General features: G+C 39.0%; 1 protein-coding gene across 3 annotated transcripts in view; it reads left to right on the top strand.

Annotated features, from left to right (window-relative positions):
* The window catches only part of sdk1b (sidekick cell adhesion molecule 1b), a 410,315-nt gene that overhangs the window by 189,759 nt on the left and 202,465 nt on the right, over window positions 1-18,091 (top strand). For all 3 annotated transcript variants that reach the window (XM_028444442.1, XM_028444434.1, XM_028444426.1), the window contains exon 5: window positions 5,920-6,053. In XM_028444442.1, coding sequence (XP_028300243.1) covers window positions 5,920-6,053 — 134 coding nt within the window. The remainder of the gene's footprint in view (window positions 1-5,919; window positions 6,054-18,091) is intronic.

Genomic DNA, 18,091 nt, shown 5'->3' with positions numbered 1-18,091 from the left:
CATTTCACATGTAAATAGTTCATATAAATGGAAAATGTAAATTAGGACAGATACGACACAAACAAATTGATTTAACCGAACAAATGCTCACATATTAATATGCTATATTAATTGGTTTCAGTGCACAGCCACATACTGTGCTCCTTTCATTTTCAGTGTTAACTTGTGAACAAAGATTTCCTCTATCCTCATAACCCCCCCCCCACTATTTGGACACTGTAAGCGAGTTCAAGCATGCTTTTGCTGTCTACAAATCTGCTTGTGCTAGCACAGACAAATGTAATTAAATTGGCATGTCAGTGAATCTAATTAGCTTAACTGCTATAAACTTCATTCCAGCCTATGGTGGGGATGCAGAATCGGATGCTACTGTGAAATAACTGTGAAGAACAGAGGAAGCTTTGGTGAGACCGGAGTCTCTATTTCAAGGCAGTGAGATGTGGCTGAAACCAGTCAGAAAGACACACACATGCACTGGAAGAGCAACATCCTTACACTAATACACACTCATACACACACAGTGTCAGTATTGGGGTAGAGGCTCTGGCTCTTGCAGCCTGTCCTCCTGGGAAATCACACTGAATAAAATTAGACCTTAGGAATTCTGTCTGTAGACAAAGGTGTTTGTGGAAACACATGAACAATATTTCTTGCCTCAGAACTTCCCTCTTCTTCTCGGTGCTGTCAGGTCAGAAAGGCACCACAATCATATAAATCCTTGTACTAAAGCTATGAGGCTTTCATCAATAACATGACAATTAAAATTGATTGTGTGACCAGCTAAATTACTCTTTAACTTTATTTTGTGCGTCACATCAAAGTGATTTTTTTTTTTGTTGCTCTTTTTTTTCATAGCTTTTGCCACCTGAAATCTTACCTGGCATAAGTTTTGACACTGCTGTCAGTATCTCAGAGTAATAGGCATTTCAGTTACTGTATATAGAATATATACTGTACATCAGTGGTTGTCAAACTTTTTTGGCTCAAGTACCCCCTTTGTCCGTCGACAACATTTTTCTTAGAAAACTATTTAAAAACAACTATAGAACGTAATGATGGAATGAATGAGTGATACCACATTTTAAAGAATCTCATTTTGCAAATTAGTGGAAAGACAGTATTTAATGCAGTGGTTACCAAACTTTTTTGGATCGTGTCCCCATTTTGATATCAAGAATTTTTGGTGACCACAAAGATGTTTTTTTTTTTTCTAAAATTAGTTTTTGATCATGTCTGAGCTCAGATCTTTTTTTTTTTTAATGCGTTTTAGTTGAACTAGATTTATATTTCGCAAAGTGAAAGTATAGAAATACAGTTGCTTAAAGCTGATATCTGGAATTTCTGAGAAATCTATGTTTATGTATGATTTTTTTGAAATTCATAAAAATACCTAACTATTCTTTTACTATGGTCTACTGCCGGCGATCATTCATATACATTAATGTATATAAGTCCCTCCTTCATCTTATAAACCCTTATACAAATGGAAACGATCGCAGAGGGTGCCCAGCCAATAGGCTTCGACTTCCTGTTTTTGAGACTGTCAATCAAAGTGAATGTAGAACTGTGCACGGAAACAAGGCCATGCGTCACAACAGCAAACAGGTAAATATGATTTTTGCTCTTACCTGACCCATAGACTTATATCGTTGCTACTCTATATGACCTTGTTATGTTCCGCGATGCGTGTGCAGAAAAGTAGAGGCAGATGGAGGAAGCGGAGCTGTTGAGGGCGGGACATTGAGACGTCCTCTCAGAAGTTCCGGATATCAGCTTTAAGATTGTGTATGATTTTAATTAAAAAAAGAAAGAATAAAAACTAAAACATTTCAAAAATTTTTTTCAATTTTTCAGAAATTTCAGGCAACCCCAAGGTTGAAAAACACTGATTTAGTGGCTCCTGAATAAATTTATATCTATAGTTTTTGATCATTTCTGGTCATCTCACGCCTGGGGTGGTACCAAATTTTATTTGTTAATTTTCCACTCCCTCTCTCAAGCACACACTGTAGTGCCATTGCGTACCACTAGGGGTACACATACCCCCATTTGAGAAACACTGCTGCATATAGTTGAATTATTGGGGGGAAATTCTTTAGTCAAAATCGTGGTTAAGACATACACTGAACTATCAAACCACAACTTGGATTAACAAAGGTCCATGGTAGATTTCTCCATTGTTCACTCCATATGTAAACAAGCTAAGACTTGACTTTTTTTTTTTTTTAACCATTAGATAGGCATGTGTTGTCGTTAGGTCATTTACCAGTGTAAACTGTGACACCAGTTCTCAATACACTGGTAAAAGATAAATGGATGAGTCAGCCTCCTGCTGATACCTGTTCAACATCAAGGAGTTGTCCTTCATTTGACATCATTGAACCCACTTTAGAATAGACATCTGTTCATTCCCTGTTCAATTTCTCTCCTAATAAAGCACCTGGTGTGGTGCATTTTGGTAATTGAATGGATGATGATCAATCATTGTCATTTCAACCCTCGGCTATTATGGCTTTTCTTTGCTTTAACCTTGTAAAACCTAAAACCTTAAAAAAGTAAAGACAAACACAAAAAGAAAACACAAGTCGTGAAAGTTATTTTATGACTAGATTACATTATAAAAAATCCAAATAAAGCGACAACCGAAACAAATAAAATAAACATTTGGCATTTGTCGTTGCATTTGATGTTAGTCTGTTTATTAAAATTCACACAAGAGACAGGGGTGTAGAACCTACAGCTTTTGGATAATCTGCCACTTCATGCTTTCATCATTAACCTTAATATGTTTACCATACACCTGGATACCAAGTGCTGACAAGGCACGAAGGCATCTGATTGGTTCTTTCCATTGGGACCGAATGACAGGGATCAGATTATTATTATTATTTTTTTCTTAATACATAATGTCTTGACTACTCTCTGGAGGATCCTTCACCCAAAATGAACAGGATTGCAGACAATACCTTTTACTGTAACCACTTATATAAATAAACTTCATATAAGCTAAATTGAGCTTTCACCAAATTTCACACCTACTTATGTTTGAGCCTACCTTTTACAAATTTAAACTCTGACCCAAAAGGTTAATTAACCCTTCTCTTATGTGTTTGCAGTGCCAAAAATGGATTGATTATTAATGCTTTGGGCCTGTACTACGAAGCTGGATTTACTTTTATCACGCTAACTTCTGGGATTCTGCTGCACTACGACACTGGTTCACTTTTTACCGGGGTGGACCACCATGGTAACTTATCCTGATTGGCTAACCTGGTCGAGGGCAGGTTAAGTTCTGGATAAGATCGTAGCGAGTACAAAACCTTGACCAATCAGTTCTCTTGGAAAATGACCTGCCCATTCTTGGTTTGTGTGCGGATCTGACAGCTGCGCTTAACAAAAAAAAGACATTGATAGATCATTTCCATTTGAAATATAGTTTATAAGTCATAGAAAGTTATAGATTTTTATCTGATGGACTGAACAATATTTCTCAGCTGATTGAGGCTGACTGATGAATTCGGTCATTCATTCATTTATTCATATACGTTTTTGGCAACGCTGACAGCCTCAGCAAGAATGCAACCTATGCTACTATACACAAACTGGTTAAGGCCCTGTAACATAATATAGACTATATAAAATATGAATAAAGTCCACCTTATGATGTAGGCTTACTGAGCTCTTTACCGAATGCAGCATGTCCCTTTCACACAGTTGAGTGGAGCTTACTTTGCAGCCTCATCCCCATCTGTGTGAGTGTGTGAGAAATTAAAGCAGACGAAGTGAATAAAAACACGTCTGTCCTGTAATAAATTGAAACTGGCTGATCAGAGCGCTGTCCGTTTATTCTCCAAATAATTATTATTCCATAATCACAATTTTGCACATTAAAGGTGCAGTCTGTGACTTTCAGATCCCCTCCCTCTCCGCCTCTCTTCTGCCCTGGCTCCAAAGTCCCTCCCCCAGAAAACTAACAAGCTAATGTTAGCCCAACTGCAACATCACACTATCAATATAACAAGCACTGTTAAAACGATATTGTGCACACACCAATCTGTCCGCAGCAGTATTACAATACAGTGAACACACAGCAGCCCAAACGAGCGTTGAGTCAATGCGCAGGCTGCAGTGAAGGCAGCTCCCACACAATTACATATCAAACAATTTAAATCAAGCAGCGGTAATTACCTTTCAAGTAGAAAAGTCGCCAATTCCTTCTTCTACTCCTCTGGACCATACACTGTAAAAAAACGGCGCTCCAGGCACACTACCTGCTAATGCTATGAGCATAGATGTCTACAGCTGAGCAGGGAAGGGGCGTGGAGAGCAGTGATTGACAGCTGTGAGGCCATCCATCAAACATAATTCTGGCTGTGATTGGTTCTTTTTGCTCGGTCGTGGTGCATTCTGGCAATTTTCCAAATGCAGCAGGAGCAGTAGGTGTGACTCAATTAGCGTGTTTTTTGCACACAAACTACTAGTTTCATGTAAGGCTGTCCTTACATAGTGACAGCTTTAGCAAATATGACAAAAAGTAACTTTTATACAACTTGCATACAGCACCTTTAACAGAGTCTGCCTGCATTCCTTCCTTCCTGCTTTTTTTTGCAGCAACAGTGCTGCTTTAGGCTTGGATTATGTATTTGAATTCTTCATCCTTGAAAGAACAATTGTCTGTTCATCCATAGTATGTAACATACTCCGTTTTTGTGATTGGTCAGAAGCAGCGAACCCCTTTCATGTGAGTGCATACACGTCCAGGCTTAAGTTAACGTGTTAATAACCAGCTTTGTAGTACTGGATCTCAGGTTCTTAGTATAGGCCTTTAATGTCCAGCTATTTGTTTTTGTTAATTTTCTATGCACATGTTCAGAGGAACAAAGTTTTAGATGATGTTGAATCAAAAATTATTGATTTAGCTTTCCCAGGTATCTTTTTTTTGACAGATTTATGCAAGTTGTGTATACCATCACTATTGTATCACAATGCCTACAAAAAATTAACACAACTTAAAACGCACACACTTGCAAGCAATTATTTTCCACAGTTTTCACACTTGTGGGTTGGAATTGATGGATGTGATTAAGAATGTAAAGCCCAATCGAGACCACTCAGGTGGTGATGAAGCACGGTAGGTCAAGTCCATTTAACATTTTCAATCCTATCAATATGCCCCAAAAAACCATATAAAAGAGCTTTTCATTGGGAACACAGCATACATTTTGTTAAGAGTCAGGAGCATAAAAGCAGACTGAGTCTATAAGAACTGTATTGATTTTATATCAGTGCCTGCTCAGTGGTTAGAGTATTGGGTGGCGGGCTGAAGGGGGCTTTCCATTTCCTCAGAGGTGAGAACTCACATAGCATCACTAACAGCATCGCCCTGCTCTTGCTGCTAGTAAGCGTCTTTTGTAAAACAGACAAGTCCGAGCACACATAAATCCAATATTTGTATCTTTTTTTTACTCTTTTTCACTCCTGTGCTGCTGCCTTCCGCCATAATCGCCTGCTACTGTTAAGGTTTCCTGAAAGCAGCACCAACACACAGCGTAGCTGTAACAGTGTTCATCAGCGTGTGCTCAAATAATAGCATTTAAGTGTTTTTGTGTATTCTGGATTGTGGATGTGTGTGTGCCAGCATGCTGCGTGTTTATGCTTTATTGATTGTCACCGGTAGGTGAGGGAATGAGTATGGATCAGTAAAAAGGAGGAAGTGCAGAAAACAATACACAAGCAGCATGAACAGCCAAGGAATGAAGGATACAAAAAAATATGAGACGAAGGAGAAGATTTCTCTAAGCTTCCTTTTTTGTTAGCACTGTTCTTAACACAGAGAAATGCAGTGAAATGATGAGTGGCTATTTTCCAATGTCAATATTTTGTTTTCTAAACCTTTGTTGTTGTATATGTACCCCACAGAGCAATCACTTTAGACAATCAACTGGTTGTCCTGGCAACAACTCCGTCAGATGCAGGACGCTACTATGTTGAAGCAGTGAACGAGTTGACAGGAGAGAATGTGACGAGTCCTTCTGTCTATCTGAGTGTCTCAGGTAAGAAAACAACACATCAACAAGTTTGTTAAAGAGTAACTAAACCCCTGCATTCTGCTGACCTGTCACGAGGAGAGAAATTCAAAAAATGCATTAATTGTGGGCGTTACTGCTGTAGCAGTAATACACGCCTACTCTGTCAGCCCACACCACTGTGCTCAGAGACAGACGGTAATACACACAATGATGTATCTGTACACACACACATAGCAAGTTCATAAACTAAAATTGACCGATATCAGGGCTCGAGACTGCGACCAAAATGGTTGCATGTGCAAGTATTTTTTCAATGTGTGCGAGTGAAAAGTTTATCTGGTCGCATCCGTGGGAGTTTGTATAGGGTGACGTTATTTTATACGGAGCTGCTGAGCACTTTGTCACGTCCCACAGAGTGCACTTCTCTCTCTCTCTCTCTCTCTCTGCGCTGCGCTGCGGGATTACCGTAAAACCGTCTATAAACAGGCACTGCAAATTGGCTGGCGGTTAGGTTGACCGAGGATTTCGGAGTGCAGCGGGTGAGGAGACGGTGCACGCTCACGCAACTTTTCTGCGGGTAATGCAACGGTGAATGCACAGCGTATAAACACCAATGCGCGCAGCCCGCAAACGGTGCCAGACATAACGAGCCCTTCACTGAGTGAGTGCTCACTGAGAGCAGTGTTAGAATGTACACGCTCATCAGAATCAGCATGGAGGGGCCAGAACTGATGGACTATGATGCCAGGCCAGATGTTCAGCTGTGAGTCTCCCAGGGCAGGGGCTCTGGCTCTGGCTCTGGGGCCTAATGTGGCTCTTTCACTCTTTTGCAATGGCTCCCTATAGCTTTAAAAAAAACGGTTGAAATAAAGTTATTTTTTACAGAGGCTATTAATGATTAGTGACAAATAAAATCAAGATATAACAATTTGTTAACCTAAAATAAATCACATTGTGCAATGACTGAGTTTTAAATCCCTGGTAAGATAACTAAACCAACAAAAACACTATTCTGGAAGAAAATAGATATTTTATTTGTGTGGGAACAGATTAAGTTAACCGCCAATGTGCAGGTTAAATATGCTTTATGTGTGGCAAGAAATGACCAATTAGCATGTGTTCACCACATAATCATGTGTTATCAAATTCAAGTTACTTTTTGTAGCCTTTCAAATACATTAACTAAAAAAATCTTCTTTATATAACATTGTGTTCATGGAAACTGAGATGTGTATGAATTTGAAGATGCAAGATACTGTTTTATTTCTTAACGTCATTTTATTTTATTTTAAACTATTTTTAAGTTTACATTTACATGATCATTATAAATCAAATCAAATTAAATCAAACATTATTCTATATCATTTTAACTGTATATAATTTAATACACTGTATTGTCTTCATTGAAAAGGTATTTTTTCAGCTCCAGGAGGACTTTAATCCAGGTGAGGTGAGGTTAAATGTTCCTTGTAGAGTAAAGGTTTGCAGACCCCTGACCAGAGGAAGAGGGTTAGGAGACCCCACTATCAGAGATGGACCTTCTAAATTTAATTCCATGGGGTGAAGAAATGCAGATGCTAAGTTGGTTATGCTATTGTTAAGTTAATACAGTACAGCATTTCTGCAAAAGAAAAAAACAGAATACATGTAACCTGTTGTTATGCTTTGCTATAATTTTTTTTTTAAATTGTTACGTCTTCTTTTAAAATTATACAAAATAAATTACCTGTTATTTTAGCCACTGCTTGTTGCAGAAAAACTTAATATTAACACTAAAACATTAAAACATTTAGCAAATATATCTCGAGTCATTGTCAATCTTTACTTCATACAAAACTATGGTACGCCAATTAAGTCAACTATTCATTAGCATGCATGGCTATGCTGTACACTCTCCCCACCCCCGCTCGAAAAAAAGGTGCAACCAAATTCTGTGCTGGTGCGACCAACTGAGAAAGTTAATCACACCAGTGCCACCTCTGGAAAAGTTAGTGTAGAGCCCTGGATATGGATTTTTTAGGACCGATTCTGATAACAATTTTTTTTCCATCAGCCTCAGCCGATGACCGATACGGACTGCCGATTTTCTTGAGCCAATATTTGGAGTCAGTATTACTTTTGCTCCCTCAATTTACATCATGAAAATTACTCAATGATGATAACAAATGGTTTAAGTCTCAATTTTAAAAAATTAACATTAATTAAAATTAACAAAAGTGAGGTAGAACAACACCAAGTAAAAAATGGAATGAGACATCTCATGAAATATTATTAAAGAGAACTGTTTATCCTTGTCCTGAAAATAGCTTTGACAAAGTTGACCTGACTGAAGATATATTTTATTAACAGGATTATTGAGTGTAAAGATATATAATTATAGTATTAATCACAAAAAGAAACCATGAATAATAGTCCATTCCAACACAACCCCAGAACATGAATTAGCAGAGGAAAAAAACGTGATATCACGCATTAAGCAACAAAATGTTCAAGTTTCTGTTCTAAATTGCATCAACATTAACAGGAATAAATATTCAAACAAGTAGTAAACTGCTTCTCAAAGTTTTAAAAACTCTCCATCTCAGCGCAGCGCTGAGTGAGAAGCAGAGAGAGAGAGAGAAACACACACACCCCCCAAACCTCCAGCCAGCTGCTTGTTAAATACAACTGCAACACAACACGTGGAATCATGGAACAACGTCAGCTAAGTTAAACAGTTAGATGATGCTTTTAAAGTTTAAAACTTGCCGCTGGGGTTGAAGAGCTTCTTTCATGCTCTACTGGTGAGGGGATGGGCTCTGCACTCTGTACTCTCTGTTTCAACACGGAGCAGCCGGTGGCAGCCGCTCTCGGATCGGCGAACGCAGCAGTGTAAAACACGCAAAAATTGGCCGATCAAATCGGCCGGCTGATGAATCAGTCGATCACTAGTCACTACAACTACAGGCACACACAATCACGACATGAAGATTACACGCAGCCTTACAGACGCCACTCAGTGGCAAACAGCCCTGCTCTTGCTTACATAGCGATAAGACACACACACGTCCGCACACGTAGAGACAGACGAGAATTCACTCGTAGCATAGATGTGTCTGTAAATACACACAAAGCTTGATGAACCCTGTGATTAGCGCAGAATCTGCTCTTTATAGAAGCACAGAGTCAAAAACATCACCACACATGGACCACAGTGGACTTTCTCAATGGCTGTCAATCAATGCTCACTGAGGGTTGTGAGCAATTTTCACCTAGCAAGCACAAAGTGAGAATCAGTTCAGTGAAAGAAAACTTACCAATGATTTTATGTATTACAAAAAAAGGTAATAGACTTTCGGTCATGACTCATGATTTTGCCTATGCATAGAGAGGTGCCATTAAAACAGCCTCAGTTGAATTCTCCCCCTTTGCCTTCCTTTGGAAGCTCTATCGGGCACACTTGACTGGGGCAGTACCTAAAGTTAGCCCAGGATTTAAAGCAAAGATGCTTTAAAAATGCAAAGGGTGTATGTGCTTTGCTCTCAGTACTAGAACCCATGTGGATTAAGGTGGAAGAAAGAATGCATGGAAAAAAGGACGTTCTTCATTCATGAGTAAAATAATATTAAGTTACCCAAATGTGAACTTACTTTTTTAGATGGTTTGAATGAATCACATTTTATAGCCTTTATGTTTGATCTTGCAGCCATTTAAGAGTTGCAACTTAGTACAGGTGAAAAAATGACAAAAGTTGGCACAAAAACAGCAGTAAAGGAACTGTAGGGACTCTGACCTCTATGCGTGAGTGCATTCAATACACTTTTTTTCCTGTGTGGCCAACGCTGTGATTCAGGCTGCCAAGCTGGTGAGGCAGATGTAGGAGCGCCAGACTTTATAGCTGTTATCACCTCTGTCCATGTGCCTCTACACGGGGAATGTTTATATTTTGTCATTATACATAATAGTGCAATAATATAGGCATCATGTTCATAATGTATCTAAAGTGTGGTACCCACATAAGCAGTGACGTGCCGTGACCACTAGGGTTGGGTAGACATATTGCAAATCGAGACCACCAATGACAATTTCATATGTTTCTGCTGGCAAGTGTTAATTCAATTCAAATCAACTTTATTTGTGTTAAACAATTTACAACAAAATCATCTCAATGCGCTTATCAAAATCTAAAATTCATAGTAAGAAAGAAAAAAACCAACAAGATCCATATAAACAAGGGTTTAGCCATCTAACAAAATCAACATCATAAAACACAATTAAAGAAACATAAACAATTATTTAATATAGCCTCCATACTCTCCCAACAAGATATATCTCATGACACGGCAGCGCATCTGTTGTTTGTGTTGGAAACACAGAAACACTGAGAAAATGACAACGACAACAACTCGGAACAGCCTCAGTGATGTGCATCTACAAAGCCAATCCTTCCTTTTGTACCATTCACTGTGAAAAGTATGAAACATTTTCTGACCTTACCTTTGCTGAAGGTCTGATAGCTCAGGTGTTGGTCTCCCATCTTTTAAAAGCTGTCGTTTTTCCTCAAAAAAAAAGTTTCTCTATCATCTCTAGCGCTGTCATCCTGCCTGTAGTGTTATCCTGCCCACTTGCTAGAGCGAGAGAGAACGTAGCAGCAGCAGCCACATGGGATCAATTCACTGATGCACTGTGAACGTACATATAGCATTTAGCATAGCGCGGTTACGTCCAAAGGCAGCGTAGAGAGCTGCCTTTTTACGTAAATGGTTGTCATCTTGGGGAACTGACTGAGGCAGAGCAGCCGTATGCTAACCCTGACGGCATGTCACTGCACATAAGGTACCACACATGACAATACAAACCAGCCATTGAACAGTTTTGATGATCGTGGTGTGTGTGTGTGTGTGTGTGTGTGTGTGGCTGTGTGTGTGTGTGTGTGTGTGTGTGTGTGTGTGTGTGGGTGGGTGGGTGGTGGGGGGGCACCAGTCCATCGAATGTGCACGCAGATGGTGCTCGATAGTGAAGCACACCTGACCACTGTAGCTTCACTCAAGCCACACCTGCCACTACACCTAACTACTTATATTAGGTAACTTGAGTGCAAATTAGGCAGGCAGGTACACGTGCAATGGAATGGTACGCATTAATTTGGAATCGATCCACCCCCTATAGTGTGTGTGTGTGTGTGTGTGTGTGTGTGTGTGTGTGTGTGTGTGTGTGTGTGTGTGTGTGTGTGTGTGTGTGTGTGTGTGTGTGTGTGTGTGTGCGTGCGTGCGTGCGTGCGTGCGTGCGTGTGTTTGTGAGTTCAGATAATCTCAACACACACATAACGACTATGTCCAACCACTGACCTTCTTTCAATCCAGAAATCTTGCGTGATCAAATGAAATCTAACTATGTAATCTAATGCTGCGTTCCAAGGAACTACTTGAAAAAGTTACTTGGAACGCCACCTGAAGTCGGAACTCCTTTTCATTAAAATTGAGAAAATTAATCAAATCTTAATGATATTGCAATGGACTTATATAGCACATTTGATAAACACTCAAAGTGCTATACATTGCATTATTCTTACACTCCACACACAGTGTGCAGCAATGTTTGATATATTTTGACGTGCTGCCGCTGAAATCCTGTTTATTGGCTTCATTCTGTTCCATGTCATAAACCACTGGCTGATGACTCGATCACGCACGTCCAAGCACATGCAGAGACAGACGGGGATATGTACAAAATGATGATTAAAGCAGAATCCGCTCTTTATAGAAGCACAGAGTTACAAACATTACCGCAGCAGAATGGGGTTATGCATTGGAGCTGTCGATCAATGCTCACTGAGGGCTGTGATAGGAGGAAACCCTCCTCACGGTTTAATAGAAAGGACGGGGCAGGCAGCGACAGTTAGTGAGGCACAATGGTCGAAATGTGGCAATATAATCTGTCTCAGCTAAGAGCAAAATTCAATTGTAATAGCCGGCGTTCAACCATTAGAGGCTAGTAATTCTGACATTTTACAACTAAATATGTAAAATTGCAATACTTTTAGTGAAGTGTTAAAAGTTGGACTAGGATCAATCAACTTAATACCCAAATACATATGTATTCAGCAGGAAAAAGTGTGTTTGGGGTTTAGTTATTCTTTAAGTTGTACCTGTACCAAACAGAAGGTGAAAATAACTGCAATAAGTTTCTATTGGCTCACATTCAGGCTGCTGTTTTTACTCTGTTATGAATGACAAGCCTGGCTTTGTCATTTCAGAAGAATTAGTCTTCACTCAGGGGACGTGCGAAGCTTGATGAATGTCAGCCTCCATCTGTGTTACTGTCTCTGTCACAGCCTTTGTCTCAGGATCACTTTATGGCTGTATGCTTCTCTCTATATTTGTTCTCCTTGGAGGCCAAAGGATTGACTCTAGTCTCAAACAGTCTTTCAGCTGAAGAGCTCACTGTGGTTAAATGAGAGTAGGAGGAGGGGAGCAGGAGCCCCATCCCTCGTGGCTGTGTGGAGTTTTAATTAGTTTCTCTTTACAGGGTTGTATCTTTTGGCATCCTTATTCTCACTCACACGCACACACACACACACGCAAACATAAATATAAGGCACAGTACCTTGTTACAGTTGTCAGTGTAAAGTGCTCCCCAGGGTGTCCTTACGGATGGTAAGGGTATAGGAAGGCTTCACAGATCAGTTTAAGCCCATAAACATTTGCTTGCAGGTGTATTTGTTCCTGTCTTCCTATTTATAGGATAGTGTTTCGGACAATAAACACTTCCCTAATGAAATTCCTTTGTTGTGAAAACGTTCACCTGTCTGTTTGTAGGAATAAAAAAAAGATAAGAATGAAGAATTATAACAAAGTATTAAATAAGGAGGAGCTGTAAAATGGAAAAGACATCAGCAAGTAAACTATAAAACCACAAATCATTAGGCTTGCTTTATGGTTATAGCCAGTCCTTTAAAAAAAAAAAACTTTAAAAGTGTCGCCAGATCGCTGGTTTGAAAAATGGGATGGACTTCTTGCTTTCCTCAATGAGGGCAGCACATCAACAGTAGAGTTTGTTGGTTTTCTGTGTATTCGGTGGGGGGCAATTACATGAAATTAAATATTATTATGTTGAGTGATAACATGAGTAATACAAAGACTATGTTTGCTATGTTACAAAAAAGTCTTTCAATCTTGTGTTTATTAAAAATTCATCTCTTGATTCATATTTTGACTTAATTTATTGTAATCATTTTTTAATGATTCATCTAAATTGACTTCACTTGATCACATTTGCTAAGTAGCATTCAATTAACTATATTTTGATATGGTAAATTACAAAATTCTCTCCCTCCCCCGGTCAGTTCTGGTCAGACGTCCTACTAAAACAGGCCAGCAACAGAACACTGATAACGTACACTAAGGTCTCTGCACGGAGACTCTCTCATGTTTTCACTAACACTATCAGCAACAAACATAAGCAGACAGAGCACTGAGCAGCAGCAGATTTGCAGGGACACACTCTCCCAGATGGTTAACCTCTGAATCTCAGACCAGTCTCTCCGACAAATAAACCCTCTGTCTACATCTGACCAAACAACCTTAAGCTTGACTCTGTCTCTATTCATTCATCCAAAACCACCATAACAATCAGGGGCTAGTTTCAAAATCTAAATACATCAAGTAATGAGATAAGTGTGGAAATGTTCTTAAAGAGTAACTAAATATACAAATGTATTTGGGTATGAAGTAGTGCTGTTGATTGATCCTGGTCCAATTCTCAACATTTTAGTCAAAGTATTTTAATTTGGCATATTTAGTTGTAAAAGGTCAGAGTGACTGCCCTCTATGGGTTAAAACCAGGCTATTACAATTGATTTTTACTATTGGCTGAGAACAAGATCATGTGATGTTTTGGGACCATCTTGCTTCACAAACAAGCACTGTTAGCCCCGCCCCTTTTATAAAAACTTGCACCTGTAGACTTTACAATCTGTGGTGAGTAGGTTGGATTGAGAGAAGAGTGAATAGAGAGGTATATTGAGTAATGATTAGCTAGTTAGCATAGCATAGATTGTTCATTGGAGATTTTATATTATAGAGTGGGCATGTCTTAACTGCTCCAGGAGCCCCGCCCATAATCAAGGACCCGCCGATAAAGAACTAGCTAAATTTTAATTGATGGAATTGTGGGGAAAAATACAAGATGCCAAGTAGTCAAGAATGGGTTGTTCAAATCTCTTATATAACTATTTGCTAAAACACACTAATATGATTCAGGCGCGCCCCACTCTTTCTAAAGCTTGAATACAGAGCCAAGAGAAGGCCCAGAGGTCCAATGTCCTCTCAGAACACTTTGAATTACATTATGTTCCAAGCTTATTATGGATTTTTGACAAAACGACATGAATGAAAAAGAAAATTTTACATACTGCAGCTTTAATGGCAATATAATTTTCTTCCAAGCCTTTAAAGTGTGAATGATGATGGTACCATGATCAGGTTTACTGATCCAGATAACTGTCAATATCAAGCAAAGAGGATATGTGGCGCTTGGCTGAGGTTTGCTCTCTCTGAATGCTTGTATTGGAAAAATAAAATATTATTTCTTCAAAACATAGGTACAGTATATATAGTATTGGGGCATGCAAATTTATTTTTTCAATTTTAATTTATCTTCTGATAAATTAATTAATCATGTAATTTATTTTGTGTAGCACATTTGTGTGTGTCTTGACCCCTGAGGTAACCCAGGTTAAGAACCACTGATGTAGAGAAACACCTCCCCTTTTAAGAGGAAGAAACCTCCAAGAGACATGCTCAGATGCTTCGATCACCTGCTTTGACCAGGTGGGGTTAATAGAAGGATAGGAGGGATCAGAGCAGAATTAAGAGATAACCCACAAGCTGAATGTACCGAGAACCACAGATCTGCCACTGTCTGCTCGAAAGCACAAAGAAGAAGGAAAGATAGACATTAGGCAGAAGAGAGGAAATAAAGCATAGACTGCTAGAAAGAGGAACATGGCGAGCCATCAATAATGCAACCTGATCAGGCTGCTCTTTAGTAAAAAGTGAAAACCAATTCATTAAACTGAAGCCACGTGCAGTTTTCATCAGGTTATCTAGCATGACAAAGCATGTGGACGACCCCATGCAAATTGTGTTTTTTTTCCTTTATACAGTCTTTCTTTCACATTTGATGTCCTTTCCCCATTTTCTCTTTTCAATTCCATTGAGCAGCTTGTATTGTGTTTGAAGGGAGACGTTCATAACTGTCAGGTTTCTAGAAATGTTTTTCTTTTGAAAAATTCACTGGAATATAGAAGTACCCATTTTCTGTCTGTCTTACTTTGATTAATGTATTGTGTTTAGCAGACAAAAAAAAGCAGTACAAGACGACAGGCAGAAAGTACTTTATGAAGTTAGAATGTGCTATTGATTAAATAGGAGAGTTTAACAAAAGCACAAGCTGTGTACCTGTATTCCAGTTTTGAATACTACTTTTAATTCTACAAAAACAGTGTATGAATACTTTACTTAAATAAAAGGAAGAAAAAACTACGAGTTGGCAACAATCAATAACAGATTTGATTTGATTGGGTTTAACATTCAGTTTTCAGGTCTTTTAAAAACATGAGCTAAAATCATTCAATGAGACTGGAAACCACACGTAGCAGTAGCAGACTTTACCCTGATTAATCGTGCTACCTACCAGCTGTGGTTGTGTGTCCAACCTTTTATCGCCCCAATGTGACAGCCCACTTTCACAAAGTTTGTGACAATGACACAAAATTGACTTTGATACATTTTTCTGGCGTGGCAGCATGATTTTCTCATATTTTACCTGCTGTAGGGAACAGTATTTTATAGTACTTGTGCTGCGTGACAAATTGTTTGTTTGTGCTGCACGTCACAAAATATTGTTTCGCTTCCTGGTGGAGGTTATAAAACCATGCATTTTAAAGGTAGTAGTCACCTTAACCATGACCCTTACACTAACCTCTAACTAGGGCTGGGATAAACGATTATTTTCTAAACGATTAATCTAGCGATTATTTTTTCGATGCATCAATTAACCTAACAATTCATTTTTCCAGTTCAATTCGATTCGACTCGATTATCGATTATCACTCCATTCATTTACTAAAAGTAATTTGTACATGTTAATTTACATATCTAAAATGAAAAAGAAAAAAAGAAAACAAGAAAACCGTGAATTCCTTAACATTGCAATATATGTTAATTGCTCTTCAACTCAAAATTTCAAAATAAATAATATTAAAAATAAGATTACAAAAGTACAAAATAATGCATTCCAGGCCAGAGGTGGCATTCAATAAAAAAATGAAATACCGTAAGAAGTGTGTGTGTGTGTGTGTGTGTGTGTGTGTGTGTGTGTGTGTGTGTGTGTGTGTGTGTGTGTGTGTGTGTGTGTGTGTGTGTGTGTGTGTGTGTGTGTGTGTGTGTGTGTGTGTGTAGGGTGTGCGTGTGTGCGTGCGTGCGCGAAACATGCCAATAGGAATTTATTATTAATTACAACAGTTTATTCAGGGTTTAAGTATGGTAAGGGGTTAGGAGTAGGGCCGGGACAACCTGTCAACGTCATCGATGATACGACAACCTGTCAACGTCAATCGTGGTGGCAGGCACAAAAAGTGTGATTGCGTTATTTGTGAACGAGTGCCTGTTTAACACGGCTAACATTTTTGCGCATTTAGATTTTATGTGCACATCACTGTTATCATCAATCCATTTTCTTACCCGCTTGCTCATTTTCAGGGTCGCTTGAGTCTACTGGTGCCTATGTCCGGCTTTCTTTGGATGTACACCGTGCACAGGGCGCCACTCCATCGCATATTATCGAACTTGCTTAATCTCTATTACAATGGCAAAGGTAGCATGTTGATTTTACACTGAGTTAATTGAAGAACTGCACAGAGTTTGACCAATGCCAAGGTGAAAGACTTTGTTTAGGAATGAATTCACGTCCAGTAACCAGAGATGGAAGTTGTAGGGAATGAACACCTGTTCCCGAATACTGGAACCTATCCCTGGTCTGCTGGACTTGAGATTCAGGTTTAGTAAAGTGTAAATGAACCTTTCGAGAAGAAAGAGGATAAAGCAATGGAGAGGAAATATTTTATGCATTAATGGGCAGATGTATCGCTAATGTAAAAGACGTGAAGTGAGATGCCATTCTGTATCGTTGTATCAGAAATATAGGATCTTTGAATGTCATATTTCTACTTTAAAGAAAGTAGGCTTTACTAAACTAGAGAAGTGTATATCTAGCCCTCACTTGGAAGAACATAGGTCTTATTATGATTAAAAAAAGATTAATTGGGATATACTGTGGTCCTTTCAATTATTAATATTGTCTTTTAGAAGTGGAAAGAAGACTACTATTTCATGATCCATTTTCTTTATTTCCCTGACTTCTACCCTGCGAGCACAACGAGGGAGCATAACACGCCAAAATCACTAGGTTTACAGCTTGCCTCTAGAATACCACTGCTTCTGTGGTTTTCTATCACCAGTAACAACATGTTTCAAATGATATTTTTGGTTAGATATTACTGCTGACTGAACGCAACATGATTGACACAGCTTACATTTAAAAAACAAAAAAGATTGTGCAACCTTCCCAAATAAACCGTCCACACTACAGATGAAGGGAGAGTCCAACTCAAGCTATTTGCTTCGGTTTCTAGAATACTGAGAAAATTGTGTGCACATGCAGCGTGCATGAGAGGAATGTAGGTTTAACAGCCTCCGGGTTTTTATGTTCATGACAGGAGATGAGCATCCCCGCTCCAATTAACTGTGCACCGTGCATACCTGGGATCATCGACACACACACACTGGGTAATGGGGCCAGTTGTCTTGTGATTGACAGGCCGAGCCTAGCGCACATTTACAACTGTGGGTTACAGAGGCCTTTATAGTTGGGTTAGGGTTAGCAAAAGAGCAGTAAAATGTTCCCAAAGAGAGCAAATACACTTGATGGAAAGGGAATTCTACTCATGTAATAAAACCCACAGACATACAAACACTCAGCATACCTGGATGGTATCAAGGTTGTTGCTCTTCACAGAATAA

Source organism: Gouania willdenowi, chromosome 1 (genome assembly GCF_900634775.1).
Source record: "Gouania willdenowi chromosome 1, fGouWil2.1, whole genome shotgun sequence".
NCBI classification, from domain to species: domain Eukaryota; kingdom Metazoa; phylum Chordata; class Actinopteri; order Blenniiformes; family Gobiesocidae; genus Gouania; species Gouania willdenowi.
This window is presented reverse-complemented; position numbering and strand designations above follow the sequence as displayed.